We start from the raw sequence: 22,427 nt of genomic DNA, 5'->3' as shown, positions 1-22,427 counted from the left end.
AACACGAGTTGATGAACTCATTCGGAAACGAGTTGAACGATAGTGCACAGAGTTTATTATTTTGCTCTTGCTGGATATATATTTTTGGAAAATCACAATAAAAATATCACATTTACTTCACGAATATTTGTATTCTGGCATTTTTGTAATTTATAGAAAGAGTTTTCGAGCATAACAAGGGATTCATGTTATCATGCTACCGGTCATGATTTTCATTATATAAATTTAAACTGTATCGATTTGGTTGTACCGTGTATCCTGAGATGTATGAATCTAGTGACTTGCAAGACATTTCAGAGAATGATGATATGGTCATTTTTGAATAATCTATGTTTAGCAGTTTTTTTTTTATAATAAAAACGTGTTATTTATAAGTAAATGGATATCGGTTTTCATATTTTGTCTATTCGAAATTTTTTATGTGTAATTTGTTTTTGATAAATGAAAATAAAAGACATCCCCCAAAAGAGGCCCTAGTGTTATTTTCCCCGTTCGTGGAAACACGGTAAGTGAATTATAAATATTATTATGGCACCTTTATTTCACTGCCCAAAAATCTAATATTGCTCCAGGCATTTGCTATATTACTTTTCACATCCCTCGAGTATATTATATTCATGAACAGATAACATTAGTTTTAACGTCTAGGTTTAATCATTCGTGAATTTGTCTCAAGTAGCCAAGTTAATAACATGGTTGCCAGGTTTATTACGCTTGCGAATCGCATCTTCAGCCTCTTGACTAAGATCAAGTGATGTGGCTACTCAACATTTGACTGAGCCTGATTAAAGATATATAAAGACTATCGATATTTGCACGACCTTTGAACATCTTGGGCAATTTCAGCACGTCCATTTAAAAAGAATTTTTGTCATTTCGTCTTTACAAAGATATGGCCACTCTTACCGCCACCCAGTGCCGACGAGACTTTTTCTGGCCTTGACCGTGTTATGTCATCTCAGTCCCAGCAATTCTTGACATTCTGAAGTCAGCGAGTTATGGCCCGACATTACACTGCAGTGCGTTGGATTTTGTCGAATGCTAACAGTTTTGTTCCTTGCTAAAAATTAACTCTCTGTCGGTCTCAAAGCTGAGTTGTATACACTGATGGCTCTACTATGCAGCTATACCATCCACCGCACAACAGGTTTGATAATGTGATGGCGCATGTACAAAATTTTATTACCCAACAAATTTGCACGAACAGGTAGCCGCCAGAATCTACATCTACACCGTTACTTGAGGCTCGCACTCCAGCAAACTATAAAAATCTAAACTTGAAAACCAATAACCGTATACGGTTATTGGGTACAGCTTACTGCAGAACTGCCACTTAATTTAAACGCAGCGCGTTTTGTCGGCATCCTTGTGTAAGTAAATATGTTGCATGACTTACTTTTGAAGGTTCGATATAGGTATACCGGCGCAATATCGATTAAAAACGGGCCCCTTTCTTCTCGTCAACTGGTGGACCCAGGTAACAAATCTTCTTTTTGCGTCAGTGTGTAAAAGAACCGACTAAATTTAATGTAATCAGGTAATGGGTTGTACTAACATATTTAGTATCGTTTGTACGAAGCCCCCGTCGGCCAAAAACACCCTCGCACCCGCCCAAAATAATTAATTAGTAGTTATCCAGTTAGGGTGAGCGATAGAAATGCAGAGTGCGGTGGAAATTTTCAAATCATTCCGAACCCTAACCCTAACAGGATAATTTCTAATTTGTTATTTTAAAACGTGGCGTCGGTGTTTTTCCCAAATGTCACATTTTCGCATTAGTGGCTGGGGCTTTATAACAAAAGACACCATACTTACACTAGTTTGTGAAATACAAATTAAAACATACCCGTAAAGCATTAGTTTAGATTAGACTCTTAGTCACTTGCTTGTGAATTATACAAACTTTTTCACATCAATTGTTATATCCGACATCTTTTACCATACTCAGTTTTAGAGTAAGTTTCCGTACTTATGAAATAGCACGTGCCAATTTCGGCACCTGACATCAAACTATAATTGTTTTAGGCTGAAATTGCAAAATATCACTGGCAATACGTCGGGTCAAAACATGCTTCTTATACCATGCGTAGGATAACCAGCCTTATATGTCTTATATCATTGGTTCGCAACCGCCGGTCCGCGAAGCATTTTTGCTGGTCCGCGAGAAATTTCGGTGTTTTGTTGTTTTTATGCCGTCTAAATTGCTGTACCCAAGGCGAGGTTGCGTTGGTTTATTACGCAATTTTTCTTTCGCCGTCATATTGTGACAACTTGGCGCCCAGTAATCATACTTTTCGCTTTTTCGGCTCCGCCCTGATCTCGTTACCGGAGACGAGGTTGCGTTGGTTTATTACGCAATTTCTCTTCCGCCGTCATATTGCGACGTCTTCCCCGACATCTTGGCGCCGAGTAATCACACTTTTTGCTTTTTCGGCTCCGATTCTTCGTGAATGCGCTCCATCAAATCTCGCAAAATTCAGAAACCTAAAAATTGGCACGCGTGCTTTTTCTGTTCTGCATGCTTTTCCTGATTAATATGACCATCCAAATAAAACGTTATGCATATTTCTTTGTTCAAACCCGAAAACAGTCGAGAAAAGTATAATACTCCAGTAAAATATGGCAGGTCGTCACGAGGCGCGCAAAAAAGCATGGGCCGCTGAGATCTTTTTCAGTATCTTGAGCAGACAAAGTAGGATTTTGAGCCTGGTGCCAAGTTAGCGACGACTTTGTCATTGTAATGTAAATTCATTTCGTTTGAAGCATCGATCAACTGCAGAGGGATTATTAATGTGATAAACCAGATGAAAAAAAGGCTTGATTCAAATTGTGATTCTACTTTACAGTCCAGGAGTTACTTATATTTTTATTACTTATATATAAAAATATTTCCATCACTAGCTTTAATTGAAGCGAAGCAAGGAAATTGGCTACACGCCGCTGCAGAGCTACGTGTTGCAGAAACTTCCTTGAGGCATCGTTTGCAATCCTATATTGGAAACTAAACAGCAGCAAAATTCTCACTAGAGTTAATTGCGTTTGTACATGATTTGGCATGTACATGTTGTTTATGTGAGATGTTTTATGTGTGCCTTTCTTACGCATAATGGGTGCCCAGCACTGCATTTCATTACGCAAATATGTTTTTCTCCGTGTGAGCTGTTTTTAAGTGCTTTTTTTGTCTAGATGCATATTGAGTGCGCGACATTGTATTGTATCACGCAAATTTATGTTATTCTTTTCTGTTTCGGTCATTCCAATTTTTTGCCGGTCCGCGAGTACATTTAATTTAATTCTACCGGTCCGCCAGGGTAGAAAGGTTGGGAGCCACTGTCTTATATTACAATATATATAACATCACGTACTCTATTCCGTAGTTTTAAAGAATTTCCAAAAAATTTGAAGTATAGAAAACTCACTGAAAAATTCGGACTATGGCCAAAATAAATTGAACATTTCTAGAAGGCATTGTTTAGAAATAAGCTCATAATAACAGCCAAATACATTAGACTACCATTTTTTTTTTACCTAATCTGAGATAAAACAATGTCTACGAATAAAAGTGATGCAATTTAAATTCTTGTTGAGTTTAATTGTATGAGTCGATGAACGAATGTACCAAAAAACTGACACTGGAAAAATAATCAGTAAGCAAACTATTGAATAAATATGTGACAAATGAATTTTCAGTAAACAAATATTTCTTACACATAAATTGAGACCATTTAGGCTACTGTGATCTATATTAGAGAAGAGAAGCTCGTCCTTGAAAAACTAACAGAAATTTAGAAACCAAACAGTACAATTACTCATTTCATTTTTCCCATTTTGCTAATCTGTTAAGAAAATTCAAATAAACTATTATTTGGCATACCTTATTTACGACAATGATTGTACAGTACTACCAACTACACTTAATTCGGAAATTTCATAATCTATTGCGTTTACTAGAATGAAATAAACGTGCAAATAAAATCCAGAAATTGTTATTCAACAACAAATTTATAGCATACTCTAAAACGAGATTGAAGAATTAATTTCATAGTTAATGTAAAAAGATGAAGAAGTGAAGTTTAATAACAAAAAGAGAATTTTTACATAGAAAGGCAAGAAATGTAAGAGAACAAATATTACCAGGAATCAAAAAAATGAAATAAAAATATGCAGGTTACTGTTCCTACAAAAGAGTCGATTTTGAGTTTGTATTTGAGTCAGAAATCAACTCATTCCTATATTTTACCATGCCAAGCTGTTTGACTAAAATCCGATTTGATATTAAAAATTTAGATTGTATTTACGATAATAATTTTTGAGAATTTTGTGGAAGATCAACAATAATTTGTCAGCTATTTCAGCGCAAGTTGGCGCTAATGATACATCGAATCTTATGTTTTTCACCAACGTTAACCCTAATTTTTCAGTCTATTTCATAACAAAAGCCATGGTTCAACACACACCCTTAAACTTGGCGTCAAATGTCCAATGACATTTTCACATTAGTTTGATGCGGTCATACAGTTGTTTCTCCTCCATTTCCAGAGCCAGCTGGAAACGAACTTATTTCATTGCCATGTTTATGATGTTTGTGAGACGATTGTGTACGGTTTTGGAGCACAACATTTCTTCCTCGATTATTAAAACTATCATGCGTGTTATAGTTACTTGTAATGTTGTTTTTACGGTGAGGCGAGTCACCCGCGCTTGAGGTTAACGATCCTGGGCCGCTGCTGGACGAAGTTAAAAGCTTTTTATGCTGTGTGGGGTTTGCCCCGGAATGTTTTGAAGATACTGAGCCATTTTTGTATGCCGTACTTGAATGAGGTTTGGCGCATTGTAGAATTGATCGAGTACAATTTTGCCAAGAAACAACAGTCTTACGAGACCACACCCAGCAACCTAAAAATAAAATAGGTTTTGAGAAGGAAAGTGAATATTAATAAAGTCATTAAAGGTGCACTTAAAAGCTGCTGAAAGAAATGAAAAGTTCATTGGAATAAGTTGACTTCTGTGATTTTAGTATACATATTTTGTAAATGAACAAATACTGTTTTTCAATTATTATTTTCAGTTATTATTTAATTTATACATCTCTTTTACGATTCTAAATATTCAAGCGTCCTAATACAAAACAAGCAAAATATTCAGCTATAACATGTTGTAAAAACAAACGACGTTTGTTAAAGTGTCAGCAATAAGGCGTTTTTCTAACCTGAAATGTTAGACAAATTGTGGCAAAGTCTATTATACACGCTGTGACCGGCTACAAACAGTGTAGACTATTTCATGAAAACCAATGAGGTCAAAATTCTGTAGACAGAATAACTATCGCGTCTAACAACAATCATCGGATGTCTGAATTGTTTCTATGACTATATTGGTTTTGCTGTGTAAATAACACGCTTTTGGCGAACTTTATTTTGACTCGTGTGGGGTCCCATCCAACGTTAACTTCTGGGTCATTGCTTGGGTCGAAGTCTGAGAGGGAATATTTACCAAAGTGTTGATGTGTAATGTACTTTAATTTCATGTTTGAGGTAGGTGTATGGAAAATATAAGAAAACTGAGACGAAACATAATCGCAGCTGCTTGCTAATAAATGATAGTTAATAACAAGCGTAACTTAGAGGTGTTGTAACAATGATTGATAGTTTTAAAACTGAAATGTTTGAAGTTGTTGATTCCATCTCGTTGGCAACATTTCATAAATCAAGCACCAAAGCTATCACGCACCGAAAAAATGCAATTCAAAGAGGGAATTTGGATTTTATCAGTGTGATATTCGAATAATATCAAAATTCCAATTTCATTGACTAACCTGTGAAAACTCCAATGATCAATTGCATGAGTATCTTCAACATGTAAACGGCTGGATTTGGATGGATCACTATTGCACCAGAGCTGTTAACGAAAAATATGTCTGTTGTTGCTTACTGATACAATAATAAACCCAAAGGTTGAATCAAGCGAACTTAACAGCAATGTTCTTTTACGCTCCAACTAAATTTACATCCTGGCATCACCTTTGTTTTTTGATAGAATTTTTTTTTACAAATTTATGCTTTGATAATACTATGGTCTTCTAAAAATAAAACTAAACAAAGTTTACCTTCCCTGTGAATGTTCGTAGAAATAACATCCAATGACTACTGAAGCTGGCACCGTGTATAATACAGAGAACAGACCGATTTTCACCATTAACTGTTCCAGTTTATCCGTTTTGCTTCCTTCTTGTTTCATAAATTTCCTAAAAAAGAATTGCTATTCTTATAAACTAAATTTTAACTCAAATATACTTGCAAAAGAAATTATAACGACATGTATACACATATTGCTTTTTTTACATGTATGATAATTGTAAATTACATCTTGGCTGCATATGTATACCTTTCACCTATTGAAATGGGGTTATAGTTAATAAATCCTCTATGATATATTTGTTTTTTTATGTGTATAACACTCCGATCGTAAATTTCATTCTTAGCTTCCTATCAGTATTTATTTATACCTATCACATGTTGAACTAATTTACCTATTGAAAGGGCGGTTTAGTTACTAATGCCCCAATAAGAGATTGATTGACGTAAAACTTGACGTGAAACGCAGTTAAGAAAGCAATTAATAACTAACAGGAACTGATTACGGGTTTTTCATCAAGCTTTCAATCAGACGTAAAAGCTTCGGCACTCGTACAAATTCAGTATAAACTTCCTTATAATTTGTTACACCACGAGCGTGCTTCATGTGTTGCTCACATGGATCCCGAAATCATGGCGACCACAAATATTGTCGTCTTATTATTATGCCGTGGAATGAATAAAGCATACTTCTCGAAAATAAAAGTGATAGCTTCCGTACAATCCATATACAATAATTCGCGTCTTTTATATAATTCTAACAACATTTATTTTTGACTCTCTAATCCCTCTTTTCAAACAGATTATTATTCATCCCGCTGATAGCACGGAAGTATAAAAATAACTGAAAGGTTGTCGCAATTGCTGAGCTTAATAAAACCCTTTGGTGCGATAGAAATTCGATAAACCAGGCCAAACCTTTCCTTTCTCGCTTGGGTATTTCATATGCCATTTATATGGCGTAAAACTAGCAATTATTAGCTGAAATAAACCCAATATTGTATATATTGAATTACAATGTGATGAGCATAATTTCATACAAAGACGTCAGATTAAGCAAAGCTCCAGAAGTCAACAATCCTCGCGCACAACGCTACTTTTTTCGAATATGGTCTCCTACTGATACGGAAAGGAATAATTATGACAATTTCATGCCATAAATCGTGAGAAATACAAATCTTAACAGCGGGATACTCGGTGTATAATTTACTGTTAAAATCGTGCCCGAAAGCCCAAAACACGGCTTGAAGTTTCTCCAGCTGTGCGACCATAAGCGACAAGTTCAAATATCATCACGTTCAAATATGTATAATAACCGTAAACATAGCATACATAGCATATTCTATAATACCGATGACAAAAATCTGTGTTATGAGTCTGTTGCACAAAATTATCAAATTGCTTTGTATTGTTTCCTCAAAGCTCATGTCATGCGATATCTAATTTCTGTTTCTCGGTACCATATAGCTAGAGTTTAGCTTAGTACTCCGATTCGAGTCTTGAAATGATTCAAAGTCGTGGAACAGCTATGACCTGTTTGACAAACTACCTGCCGCTCTTTCCATCAACAATCGCGTTTGGTGAAATATCAATATCAATATAAGTTTGTTAAATATCTGTCTGAATGTTTTTCAATGACACTATTGCGATGTTGATTTTTAAGATTTGTCTCAATGAAATAATACGATTGATTTAAATTGCAACTAATTTGATTTTGTTCTGTACTAGTTTCAACTATTTATTTTTATAAATATACATTTTACTTTCATATATATTTATATAATCCATGCAAAGTATCAAAACTCCTATTTTCTCAAAAAAATGATGCAGTGATTTACTTATTTGTATTGATGACATGCGGTACGACTGAGACAGTGAATATAAGACGATATGTTTAGAGGTATTCACTGAACCACAACTATTACGGATGAGATAAAATACTTAAAACAAAAATTGACGAGTTTAATAGAGATGTAAACTGAAATCGCAGCATTGTGGAATCTGTAACAGGCCTATAGGTTTTCATATATGTTACTGGACATACCAACTTTCAACCACAACCACTAGTATTTGAGAGCTAATCATTTTGTTGTCAATTTTATGAAATATGAACTTCGTTTTATTTTTTTTAGTATTTAATGACCACCTTGTCTTTACGTGTATACGCCAATGATTGAATTGTATTCCACGACTACTTTCGAGATTATGAGCTTAGAATTGAGAAATGGTAGTTTAGAAATTCAACGATAATTAGTGTGATTGACTCATGAATTTGGGTGAATTTGCCACGTTTTTTTAACATTATAATTCTAAATCAATCATTCTCCCACATACTTCAACCCTACTTCATCCGTGTCGGTATTAGTCGCAATATTACGTGATAATGTTCGTTTAAAATATCCATGTTATCTATATTAACTGATTTTAACTGAAAAAATTTGTTGTAAATCACACCATAAACCATAGCAGTATCTATTGATTCAAACAAACAGGTAAAAACAGAAAACTAGTTATTAAAAATTACACAATAAATTTTAAAACATTTCAAAACATTTCCCAAAGTTTTGCTTCTCGCTATTATTCAAGACAAATGAACCCGTACTATTTCATCTACTTTTTGACGAAAATGTTTGCTGACAAAAATTTGCGCCCAAATTTATTTCAAATGAAATAGCCCGGAAAAGATGAATTACACCATCTGTTTCCGTGGGGGAAGAAAACCATGATATACAATGTTTACTAAACAGGCTTCTACCATAAAGCATAGAAACTAACCTTCCGTGCCCTACGATAAACTTTAAAACGTGGGACGTAATGTAGAAATGTATTTGCTATGAAAGGTAATTTTACTCATAAATTAACATAAATAGGAAAACACTGATTTGTTCTGAAGTTCCAAATTCCTAGGTTGAATTTCAATAAACTGACTAGTTTTCATAATATGCTGTTTGCTGCGAATCAGTTGTTTGAGACCAAAGATTTTATATTCATTTTTTAATAAATGCCATCAACACATAAATATCGAAATGGTATTATTATACAATACTAGAGTAACTTTTTACACTTTTATAACTTTTTACATAAGTTGTGCGTGTTTGAGCGGGTTTTCAGTGTATTATTTTAATTTTCTGTGCGAAGTAGTACTGATGGGCGAGCAAGAAAATTGGCTACGATGATCAAAACTATGAAACCATACCATAATCTTTCGACCTTTGTTCAAACACCTGTTTTATAACCTCAAGTAACTCAAAAATATCTTAAAATACGTAGAAAATGGGTCAATTAAATGCTTACTGCTTAATTCTCGTAAATTTTTTGTGGGATTAGAGTCTTCTCATATCTTGTATAGAACCCATAAAAGTTTTTATAATATCCAATCCCTCAATATCCTGAGTTTTGGAGCCATTTACCAATTTTTATTTCTGCGTTCACTATTATACGTTTTCGTCAGTATGGTCGGTGATTCAAAGGATCGTTTTGGCACACAGCAACAAGTACTTATGAATGGTCAATTGGTCATTTTCTCTTGAATCACGGAGTTTATTTTATTTTTTTCTCGGGTCAACTATTTGGTGCGTGAAATGGTAAAATTCTCAGATATAGTTAGGCACGCTATGAAACTGAATGAGTCTTTTTTATAAATTCTACAAATAAATTGTCATTACATTCAAATATCATCTGAAATGATAGATTTGGTTTTGATATTATCTCTGCATATTAGTACTTCAATTTGCTGTAAAAACAAGGCAAACCATGTCAGTTACACAGAAATCCAGTTCACACAAATGTAAAATCGGGGTAGAAGAGCGGGTTCCTATCGCACTGCATATAGTGTTGTCAGAGCCAAGAGCTATTAATGATACGATCGTTCAGGCTCAGGCAGCAGTTTTAATTCGTTTGAGGGCACTGGCTTTTTTAGACAGTATTAAATCGAACCTATTAAAAATGTTGATTGTCATCGTCCTTTTTTATTTTATTTTTATTTTTCGGTTTTTTAGCAGCACGACATTGGTTGTTTGCAACTTCACATTTAAAGGAAAGAGCACTTTTCATTTGAGGATGTATCAACGAGGTATAAGTAAAAATTTAGGAAAATAAACTAAAGTTTGAATAATATATATTTGAAATAATATTATTAATATTCAACATTCAAAACATTACTAACGGCTATTATTCATACTGCCATTATTTTGTTGTTTCATATTTACAAACAAAACATTTTGTGCAGGTTGAACGCAATCACATTCAAGTGTCTAGTAAAATACGAAGGCACTTAATTCATAGCTTACGTTACTAGCAAATATCCCTACAAGTACGTAAGCGAGACCATGTTCCGGATTCAACCTTGCCCAACCCATCAAACTCTATACTTTTGGCGACACATTATAATGGTATTCAGCGTTAAACCCAAATTTTTAGCTATTGACCTTGAATTTCGGCCACAACACGTCTCTGACGATGGAGATGTCGTTTGTGACGTTCGTTTGGCTAGACATTACGGAGCCCTCTTTGCATGCTACATGACAATCAGCAAAATCCAAAATTTTATAAAAAAAATATTGACGTCAAACATTACTGTTTGATTGTAGCGTGACAGCATCTATATATAGCTAAGCTTAGTTTAATTTCAGTATAAGAAAGATAGTTGTATGTCAACTCAGATTAAAAAATTTCTCAAGAATAATAGATCGAGTATTTAGCTGCCTATGTGAACGTTGATACAAACACTGTACATTCTACCCCGAACTTTAAGCTCAACAACTCATTTCTCATGTTTTCTGACTGCAAATCAATCCACATTACTGATGAATCTATTCGCTGATGATATTGACAATCATGATCTACGGTCGGTCTATAAATATGAAGACTCAAGAGCCGTGAGTCGCCTTTAAATAATTTTAAGTCGTATAAATGTGAGGATCTTATATAGGTCAAAGTGTAGAAACCAATTTTTTTTTTTATCTATACTTACTTTATTCGGAAAAGACTGACGAATCCTGCCAGAAGAAACGAAGTGCCAATAACCAGATACGTGAACAAGGGAGCAAGCACAAAACCCGTCAATGCATCTGTATTCTGGTTCCCAACGTAGCAGAGTCCCGTGAGTTCATCTCCGTCAACCTGGAATGTAAATTTTACTTTGATTTGACGTAATTATATCGCTGACGCAATATTTTCAAACTGTTGGCAACACTCTGACTCTTATATATCTATTTATTATTTATACAAGATATTTATATATTTAAATTATTATTAGATATTATTTTTGAAATATTTGAGTTTGAAAATTATAGAAGTTTTGTATATAGCTTATCGCCAAGGAAGATATTTCTACACAAATCAATCTTTTGGTAACTATTTTGATTTAATATTTCATGTTTTGGGCATTTTGGAATATATTGGATAAATTGGTGAAAGTTCAAGTTAGACACAGCATCAATTTTGTTGCCCGTTGTAAGATGTCAACCCACATAATAACAATTTAGTTATTGTGATTCTTTATGCCAGAGAACTCTATTAATATCCGCAAAACCTCTCGTAGGCAGATAAGCAAAAATCGAAGAGGTTTTCCATATAGGGAATAATGTGAGATGAACGCAATCGCTACGCCATAAATGTTTGTTTATATACGATTATTATTCTTGACGCTACAAGGATGAAATATAAAAACATACCTGTCGCATTACCAGGATTATGATCGTTTTAACTGCTGGTATGGACCACGCCACCAAGTGGTAGTAAGAACTATGCATCTCTATTGCTTCATGAGACCATTTCATTCCTGAAAAGAACGTGTATGTATTATTATATATATATATATATAAAATACACAGTTTCACAGTTCTAAATTGGGCTTGGATTTTGAAGTCTAGGTTGGCAAAATTCAGAATAGACTTTGAAATATTAGACAAAATCATTTTATAACGAGTTTTTCGTGTATATATCACATCACATGCCAGATTTGAAATTTTCCGATCGCTTGCACTTTTGGACTGGACCTGATATGTTTGTTCAAAGTGAGCCCACCTCTAATTCTGCTTTGTTAATATGTTAATGGATACCAATAAATAAATATTCATTGAGTAAAGTCGCCCGTTTGTATTCTGTGCCGTTAAAATATAGTGAACTTAAAAGTTTAGCGTATCACATCACCCCCGTTTTTTTAGCCTGGCTGGTCCATCTTGGCGTAATTATTTTAATTATTAATTTATCAGTAAAAACTACCTTGTTCTTGATTTGACCTAATTTAATTGGCAGAACCTATAGACTTAGCATCTTTCATCGTCGCCGCTGAACAAATCCAGACTAATAATGTCATCACAGGTCCATTACATCCATTAGTACATGATTAATCTCACTTCGCGAAGTGTATGACAACCCACTGTCGTCTTTGACGGTCGAAGAGTATCCCGATCATAAGATTGGCCCGTCCTTGGTGAATCGCATCAAACTCATACTCATGTATCATAAATCATTGTGTGTAAGGAATGAACAAGCGCGGACGTTCAAGAGCAGTTTTAAATTGAGTGGTATTAATAATTCTGTAAGTTTTGACTGCAAAGTGAAAATCCTTGAAGCGTGTATTGAGATTGACTTGGGGTCGTAAATAACATAGGTTTTAATTCTATAATTAATAGCGAGAAAGTCAGGAGAAAAGCGCACAATTTTCAGCTGATACCTCATATTTGTAACTTGTCTATACAAGCAGTTTGTTAATTTGATGAAGAATAAAAATTTGCAAAGTATCTATATGGCCCTAAACATCAATCAATTTTCTAATATCTTGTATCTACATTAATATCTTGTTTCAAGAGAGGTAATTTCAATACAATTGTATTTTTATAAAAGTATGCAAAGCATGATAACAAGGTATTGCTAAAAGTAGGAAATTACAGTTTAATCTCAACTTAATTTACAGAAACTGTGCAAGTTATTCAACCAATAGTTTGGTTTTTGAAACGATAATATCTGATAATTTGTCGAATATAGTATCCATCATTTACTATATTTTTGTGCAATAATTACAAAATAAACGCTAAACTTTTAAAGATCAAAATAAAACATAAATTCATACGTTTTGCAACACCGGAAATCTCCGAGGAAAGGTTAAGTGGAAACTTGTCAGTATCAGTCAAAATGCTTCACAATTTCGCGGTTTTCCCGTGCGTAAATATGAATTAATTTAAGCAAAAGAGCATTTTTTCAATAAGTAAAGGTTAGAGCTAAGCCCGAGCCCGACCCGGCTCGAAATTCGAGCGGGTCGGGACCGAAATGTTAATTATTACGTTCGGGTCGGGCTTCTCTATCGCTGACTTTTTTTTTTCTAAATGAGACATTTCGATCTTGTTTTGGCCACGAGAGACGGTGGTCCGAAAAAACAGAATTTGCCTCATCAACACTACACATACTGTACTAAACCCTTGGAATGACAATTCAAAGAAATCCTAAATAAAATTTAGGGTTTGCTTCTGACTCGGGAATGCAAATCCAGTTAATAAGTCGGGCTCGGGTCGGGTCGGATCGGGTTTAATACCCACAGGCCTGGGTCGGGCCGGGCTGGAATTTTTGGGCCCGATTTTACCTCTAGTAAAGGTCTCATCGCTTTCCCTTCGAAATCAATTCTACAATACAACACTCACTCTTTCATCGAGCAAGTGAATTTTCATAACTTCTATATTACATGACTCTTATCACTGAGTGCTCGGGAACTAAAGAAATCAAAGGTTGGCTGTCTGGATGACTACATCAGGCTATTCATATGAAATAGGTTTAGTAACGTTACATCAGCTATATATGTTATTACCAAGTTTCCATATTCGTTAGCGATACTTAACAAAACATAACACAACAAAATGAATCTCCATTTTACGCGTTACGTATATAAAAAAATGAATTTTGTATTTTTCTAGCGGGGAAGGGAATGCATACGGTCGTAGTCGTATAATACAAAACAAAGATGCAATAAAACGCTCTTTCGATCAAATTCAATGACACAGATAACGTTTTTCTACCACAGGACTGTCAGTGCTTTTAAATCGATTCCATTTACAGTAAACACCAATCACGCGATGAAGAAATTAGTAATATCGATTATTGAGCATGTACCTAGGGTTGTGGTGATATGCGACCACAACAATAGTACCTGAGTGAAGATTGTTCACAATAAAATTATCAGATTGATTTATAATGTCTATACATTGTCTCACATGGCGCCTCTTATATTGGATAGTAAATATTGTTATCATGAGGGATGGGGGAATAACGACAAACGATAAATCGCTCAAAAAATCATTGGCATTGCTCGAACCATTTAAATAAAAACGAAACTGAAGTAACTTTACTTCATTTTTCTTTCTAACATTTTCAAGTTTGCTGCAAATTGATGAGTAAACAAAAATCTAATTTTAAAAGGATGTTGTGTCACCGCTCACCAGTTAGTGTCGAACAGAACCCACACCTCATAAATGCTCAAAAAAAATTTTCGAGGACTTATTTTGTTTGGAAAGTCAAAGATTTTCAGAAACTAAATGCAAATGTTTGACTCTTCTATCTATAATAGGTATTGTCGAATATGGAATATTTATCTGAATACTAGGATTTAGCGGAACTATCCAATATTAACAACAAAAGCATCAGTCCATGAACTTTCCAAAATTCCTGTATTTCTTGAGAAAGCTTCACCTAATCTGCATAATTTACCACAAACAAATGCTCCAAAATAAGTTTTGGTACTCCCGAGGTATGTGAACCAAAATGGTGAACACCGGAACGTAGTATGTGTACCAGGTTGGGGTTCGGCCATAATTTCATTCCAATTTCCCTTATTTTAGTTCTATTACGAATTCGGGGACTAGCCAAGTCACACCTGTAGTATTTGTACCTGAAATTATGACCTAACTCTAACCTGGTACACATACTACATTCCAGTGTCCGCCATCTTGGTTCACAAACTTTGGGAGTACCTAAATTTTCACCCAATATCACAACTTTGGCGGTCTAAATCAAAATCAAGTCATTACAATCATCCGTATCAAGTTAATCCAACGTGAGTCCATATGTAACCATCGTGCGTGGCAATCTGGGGTCACAGAAACAAATTTGGGGTATGGGTCAAACACTGAAATCTTTAAATTCAGTGTTTCGCTAACTGAAAGAATTGAAATTTACAATCTGAAAAATGTCTGTTAGTTTGCTAAGTCATACTATTAATCCTCTCACTGCGCGATTTCCGAACGTCGGCGATAAATGTCAGGAATCTGTTTAGGGACAAGCCTATCAAATCTATCACAATTTACAACATCAAGGAATGAGATAAATATTCAATTACAGTCCATTGAAAGCTTTTAGTAGAGATTGTTATAAAGTACGCGTTAACTGAAATCATCAAAATATACTGGCATTTCATAGCACCAGTTTATCGCGTTTAAAGTAAAGGGGTCTGCATATACCTTTATTATGAATATGTTATGTGTAACTTGAAATAGGCTTGAACCGCAGAAGTATATATGTTTTTATACACACATCTAGTATTCTATACATGATCAAAATTGCTATTGGAAAATAGTAAATTAAATAAATACAAATATATGGCTCTTACTAGTATTAAAATGGCGTCTTTGCTCCCACACAGAAGTTGATGAACGAATATTTAGAGCTGCTTCTTCTCCACGCACTTAGTAATATAGTACTTCCATATTCATTTCGGGGATAAGAAAGTCAATGAGAACGCCAACCCAGGTCGGGTATTTGAATGATTAGTTAGTGTTCCATGAACAGACTTGGACGGCGGCGGAAGTTATAAATTGCAAGCGATATATCCAATAGTAACGCTTAGGACGGTGCGCACAACATCAGTCACTGACGTAACGGGCACATAATTTTGTTAGAATAATATTGGAGATAATGATATAAATATGATAATATAAAAACAACTATACATCCACTGAGTCAACAAAGCGTTTTGTAATACCTTCATGATCAGCGTGCTTTTCTTTATTTCTCAAATGCATTATTAAATTTAATTATCATAAATATCGATAAATGTTAGTAAAATTAAAACATTCACAGCCTATTCACAGAAAAAAATCTTTGTATGCATTGGCGGCAATCGGTCTGTGTGTGATCATACGGTCAATTAAACACGGATATGCCTGGTTAGATTTTTGGGTTAAACTAATATACTGTAGGCTGCAGTAATGTCAATTGTTGACAAAAAGCTAATACCAGTTACTAATGCCGTATTTCAACCAAACGCACGGAAACGCGAAGAAACATTTTGTAATATTCGCCCCTACCTCTCCTATTATCTTATCTCTTTATTTCTTTACAAGACGAATAGACGTAAATGCAGTTTTACGTTCATAATCCTAGTGTTTCATTTAAACAAGAATATGACAGGCAGTTTTTCTGCGTGTTTTCGATATACCTTACTACAGATCCATCATTGGTAAATGGTGTACGTACTTTTTGAATTTGTCTCATATTCACCTATTGTTGCAAATCTCACTTTTTATGGGACTCTGTACCCACTTGTTACAAAAATATCAATTACCCAAATACTAACTTGACCCCTCACATTTTATCGAATGGAATTAATTTTGAATTTTGACGAATCTGAAATTAATATAATCGCATTTAAGTAAAGCTCGGTCTAATTTGTTCACCAATTTGGTTGTGGGAAATACTCGGCCTCATGTTCGTACTTTTATTTATCTGTTCACCTGTTCGATTCCGGACAAGAAACAAAAATAAACATTGGATGCAAGCCATGAATAGTTGAATATTGCTTACCTGCTGCCAGAAACCAGGTCATTGTTAGGATCACCCACCACAATGAACTTGCCATTCCAAAGAAATACAGTAGCAGAAACACGATAGCACAGCCGGTGTTGGCGAGACCCTCCTGCGAAAAACAATGGTATATAATGGTATGTGTTAGGTGTTGATGTATCAAATGTATAGAGCAGTGTTTTTTAACCGAGTTTCCGCGGCACATTAGTGTTCCGCCAGTTTAGTTCAGGGATTCCGCGAGTTTACAATCAGATCCAAGAGTCTATGTTACTATATGTGGTCTATACTGTTTAAATATATTCGAATAGATTTGTCACGATTAAACTTGCTACACCTTAAAGATCATTTTGTTTTGCCACTATTGGGTTTGGTTTTATATATATTTATAGTTTGTTTATAAAATGTTTTATACGTTGTTGCAAGTATGAATGGATTTTTAAAAATCGTAAATTAGATAAAAAAAACAAAAAAGCATAAAAGTATTGCGCAGGGGTTATTGGAGGCTATGAAATGTTTCTTTTGGTTCCACCAAAAATGTCGAAAATCACTAATATATCCAAATGCAAATTATCATCGAAATTATAGTAATTTTTGCTTCCGGAATAGAGTGTTCCTATCCGAAATTCAGTGAACAAGAGCAACAGTTATGGTTTTTACAAATGTAATATTTAAAATGTAAATATTGTTACATGAAACGGTTTTCCCCACACAAAGATATGTGGAAGAAGTCATCTATCCGCTGACTTTTCAAACGTGCAATAAATATTTTCATTTTGACGAATTAATAAATCAACAGTGGAGTAGTATACATCTGTGAACGGTTGGCGAATTATAGATTGAATTCGAAATTTATATACTACGATGTCAATTAGTTTTTGCTTCGGTATTCATGATATAATACTACAATACAATGAAAATGCTTTATCGTTCAAATTCACCTGTATAACGTACATATCACCATCAGGACTTTTTGCGCATGAAATAATTTCTCTTCCAACTACCAGTCGTATAATATAGGCAATACTGTAGAAACTGTAGCATATACTGAGAAATATTATTGGTCTTTCTGGATATCTGAAAATGAAGGGGAAAAAAGTAAATATTTCACCCTGGAATATATATGAAAAATATTGAGGACATTTTGTCCAATTTTATTGTATCAATTTCGTTATGAAACAAAGAAATAAAATGAAGAAATGAAGCAAGAAAAAAAAAATGAAATAAAAAATACCAATAAGACACTTTGTAATCCTAGATTTTCAGGAAATAATAAGCAATAAATTGATGCATTCACATATAAGGATTTGCGAACGATTTTAACTGGTCCCATTTACGTTCTACATGTAAATGGGTCAACGAGAGACATTTAAAATAAATTTCAAGGTACGAAAACAAATCATTGGGCCATCTTATATATATTTTTTCCATCTCTCCATTTAAGTTATGCAATTTTATCTGGCAACATGATTTTGATTTTTTCAGTAGTTGAAGTCTCCTGAGGCAGTATGATATTACTTTCTAATTCCTATGTGTGTGCAGGTGGGCAACTCTCTAATTAAAGCTAATATAATTATAAGTTATATACCCCAATAACAAAAATATAGTACAAGCCTCAAGCACAATAATATAGCATATTATAGTTTGATTTACCTGAATCGTCTTGAATCGATCATGAAAGTCAGAACTGTAAAGATGGTGTTGAGGAAACAAAGTCCTGCCCAAACTGACATCCATACATCGGCGAAATCTTTATCATCAGGAGAAAAAACACCTTGATTGTAACCACACTTCCATGCGCATCGGTCATCAACACGTATCTCTGGGTAACTGAAAATAACAACATGTTCGTAATTATGATGCATATTATCTATAGAAATCATGCATTTTATACTACTTTGCCTTGGAAGCAGGATGAAAGATGCAAACAAAACAACAATTTGAAAAGGCCGCTATGAATTATCGACTTTGAACAATACCCGATGAAGCCAATGTTTGATCGGCTCTGAGAGCAGCATAGGAGAATATTTATTGTTATGGCCTCTCACACAGAAACGATTTAAATTGGACCTTGGTACACATAAGACAACATGAACAAAAATATCAACTCTTAAATTAAACCAGAAATGTATAAACTGAGAATGTATTTTTATGTTTCCATTCCTATGTTTTCGTTTATAACTATCAAATCTTCTTACTTGCAATGTATTTTATCTTCTGCAATGACTGTGGGAGGCTCAGTCGGCAAATCGCCGGGCATGCACATCATTTCAGGCGTGTTTTCTTTCGGAAAATCAGAACAGTTGAAAAATGCGGGCCATTCATACCCAAACGAATTGATAATCTGTGAGCAATCATCCATCACGGAACGACACATAAGTTCACAAGGCCCTGTGTAAAAAATATTTTATAATTCTGATTGAATGTTCGAACCAAGTCTACTTCATTATAATAAAATTGGCACTAAAATTGACATTTGGAACTGGCAAAAAAGATAAATTGCGGGCGTGCTGTTTATGTATGTTCGGAGGAAGTACTGGTAGCATTTTTGCTTTTAACTATACTATTTTGATATTGCCGAAAGTGGCGATAGGTGGCAAGTCACATAGGCTTTTTATCACTAAAATAATCTTTTTTTCTGAACGATAATACTTTGATATTTTCAGAAAAAAAAATTTAACTTACCAATGGCATATTCGCTTCTTGAGTCGCACAAAGGAACATGGACAGAACATAGAAAAATAAGAAGATTCTTGGAACATTCGTATTGGATCAACGGAGAAAATTGCTCTAAATGCATTTTGGCTTCCATCTGTCTTTCGTGACCAAACCGATTTGGCATTCGAGTCATATTATATCCGAGGCCTTTACATTGATCGATGTCTATTCTCTGACATTCGCCTTCGTCTGCAAATAGCCCAGGTGTTTTGTCTTTTGGTAATTCCAATCTCACAGCAGATGAAGCCGTGAATTCTATTAAAAATGTAGTTATCAAAGTGGAACTGACCACATTCATCATTGACTTTTGACTTTTGTGAGCTAATTGAAGACGCAGAAATACTGATTTTTGGTCAAAAATGAACAAAACTGCTAGGTGTTGTCAGCCGACAATGTATTTTTCATATTAATTCATCGAAGTGAAGTATTGTCGTATTTTTTTTTTCCAATTTAAATGTTTTCAGAGAGCTAAAGTGGTTGATGTTTTTGAAAATCAACACTCAAGATTCTATTGTAGTTGGCCTGATTTTTTAAGAGTCGTACAAGCGCCCTTGCGATGGTTTTCGAAGCTCTCAAGTACACTAATCTAGACTACGATGAGTCGTTCGTTTATTTGTTTTTTGACTACGTCTACGGATTAATAACTTCATATGAAAATACAAAATAAAATAGGTTAAATTGTTGAAATAATGCGGTCTTCTGTCTGCAAAAATAGTTTAAGGTGAACGCAATATGTTCCATCTGATGAGGTAGAAAAAATGATGAAAACACATCAATGAAAAGTCACCGATCCGCAACTAAACTGACCAATTTCAAACCAATTGCAAATTAAATGAAATGAACGTCAAAAATATTTTCTTCGCACTTGTCTTTTCAGTGACTTCATTAGTTCGAAGTAAATGAAGACCAATTAAATATTAAAATTATTAATATAATACTATATAGCTCAACTTCCCACTCATCCGAATCATAGAAAATATATATAAAAGCCTCCACTCGAGCATAACTAGAAAAATTGGGGTACTTTCAAACTTGTGATTTTTGGTTGGGAAACTAAGTGTTTATGAAATAATTTATCTTAGTGCAAAATATGAAAAATTTAAAATCAATGCAATTAGTATTTTAAAGTATTTATAAGGGTGATTTTATAGATTTTAAATTCTGGTATCTGAATTCGATTTTGTTAGTAAAATAATTATATAAATTTATTCGTAATTCTCGAAGGTCCAAATCGTTTAAAAAGCTTTGATACTCATAAAATGATGGAATTTTATGTTTATCAGCTCGTTTATTGAAAAACGTTTTTACATAAAAACGAAATATTTTAGAATATCTACCGACAAAATAATATAAACCTGGCATTATTAACTTTGTGCCCTGTTGGATATTTTATTTACTTATTTCAAAAATTACCTTATTATCATTGCATGATTTTTATACATCACTGCAATTTGCTCGCAAACCAGTGCCGACTGTACCAATTGTTAGAATACTTACCGACAAAATAACATAAACCTGGCATTATTAACTTTGTCCACTGTTGGATATTTTATTTTCCTATTTCAAAAATTACCTTATTATCATTGCATGATTCTTATACATCACTGCAATTTGCTCGCAAACCAGTGCCGACTGTACCAATTGTTAATATAATTTTGTGGTGTAATAAATCTATCCAGCTATTCCTGCTGCGACACAGAACAGACAGTATTGGTAACAGAATTGAATTAGCATTCTGCTGTTTTATCGTGGCGAAACCAGGCCGAACAAACTATCACACAATAGCGGGACCCTGCTGTGATACAGCGGGGTATGACATTACTAAGATGAGAGGATATGTCGAAATAAAGTCAATGAACGAACATAATAGTTTGGATAAGAAAATGTTATTCGGAATTTTCGCATCACTTTTGAATCATGGATTTATATTGAGATATAAATACGAATAAATATCAGGCCGCTATCGCTATTTGATAGCTTCCACAATACAGGGCTCATACGTATATAGTTAGTAAATTCATATTCATCTCAATATCGACTGCAAGCTCCATCCAACATTGCTTTCTGGTATAAATAAAAACTACAAAGCAGTTTATCTACAAAATGATTTCAACAATTAGAGTTGGGAGTTTTATTGAATGTCAGTACGTGAATAGAATACCAAAATATGTCATAAATTTGAAAACAAATGAATCAGTTTTAAGTGATATCATATCAAATAGCTTGTTTGATCAACATTGTTCTTAATAATAATATGGCTGGTTTTTCAAACAAAATCACATATGTTCGTTCAATAATGGAAAAGAGCGCGCTGAAGATTTTTTTAGCGTTTGTTTTAGGCCAGACAAAATAATTTTATAATCATGCCATGCCAATGTAATAAATTCTCAATATATTACCTCGTATTTTATTGTCATTAAATTCTATGTATTCCCTCATTATACTGTTTGAAACTGAAACTGTTGATTTAAATAATGAGATCATGGTATGAATATGCGTATGTACTAACGATACGGTTATGGTAACGATATGATATGGTTAAATTCAAACACCATGTTCAACAATCAAAAGATGAAAATGGTTCAGTGAAAGTTACCGAAGGATCTTGGAGATCAAACAAAGGTTTTCAAGAATAATTTGTTGGAAGTTGACAATAAATGGTTTAACCATTCCATTCAGAATTTAAATTTTCCACATCGGTTTTTTGTAAAAATTAAAAGTGTTTCCGTAGAAATATGAATTACATTCAAACCAATACGTTCACAGTATAAATCCGAAATAGTTTAC

The 22,427-nt window shown here is 34.0% G+C and overlaps 1 protein-coding gene across 1 annotated transcript; it reads right to left on the bottom strand.

Moving 5' to 3' along the window:
* Positions 1–3,550: 3,550 nt before the first annotated feature.
* LOC120338346 (frizzled-4-like) lies at positions 3,551–20,559 on the bottom strand. The gene is made up of 10 exons (XM_039406330.2): positions 19,608–20,559; positions 19,121–19,313; positions 18,576–18,752; positions 17,864–17,999; positions 16,926–17,037; positions 11,810–11,916; positions 11,107–11,255; positions 6,107–6,244; positions 5,816–5,898; positions 3,551–4,896 (listed from the first exon to the last, which is right to left on the bottom strand). The coding sequence occupies exons 1-10, from the start codon at positions 19,939–19,941 to the stop codon at positions 4,511–4,513; spliced, it is 1,815 nt and encodes a 604-aa protein (XP_039262264.2). The 5' UTR covers positions 19,942–20,559; the 3' UTR covers positions 3,551–4,510.
* Between the last annotated feature and the right edge of the window lie 1,868 nt (positions 20,560–22,427).

Source organism: Styela clava, chromosome 10 (assembly GCF_964204865.1).
Source record: "Styela clava chromosome 10, kaStyClav1.hap1.2, whole genome shotgun sequence".
In the NCBI taxonomy this organism is placed as follows: domain Eukaryota; kingdom Metazoa; phylum Chordata; class Ascidiacea; order Stolidobranchia; family Styelidae; genus Styela; species Styela clava.
This window is presented reverse-complemented; position numbering and strand designations above follow the sequence as displayed.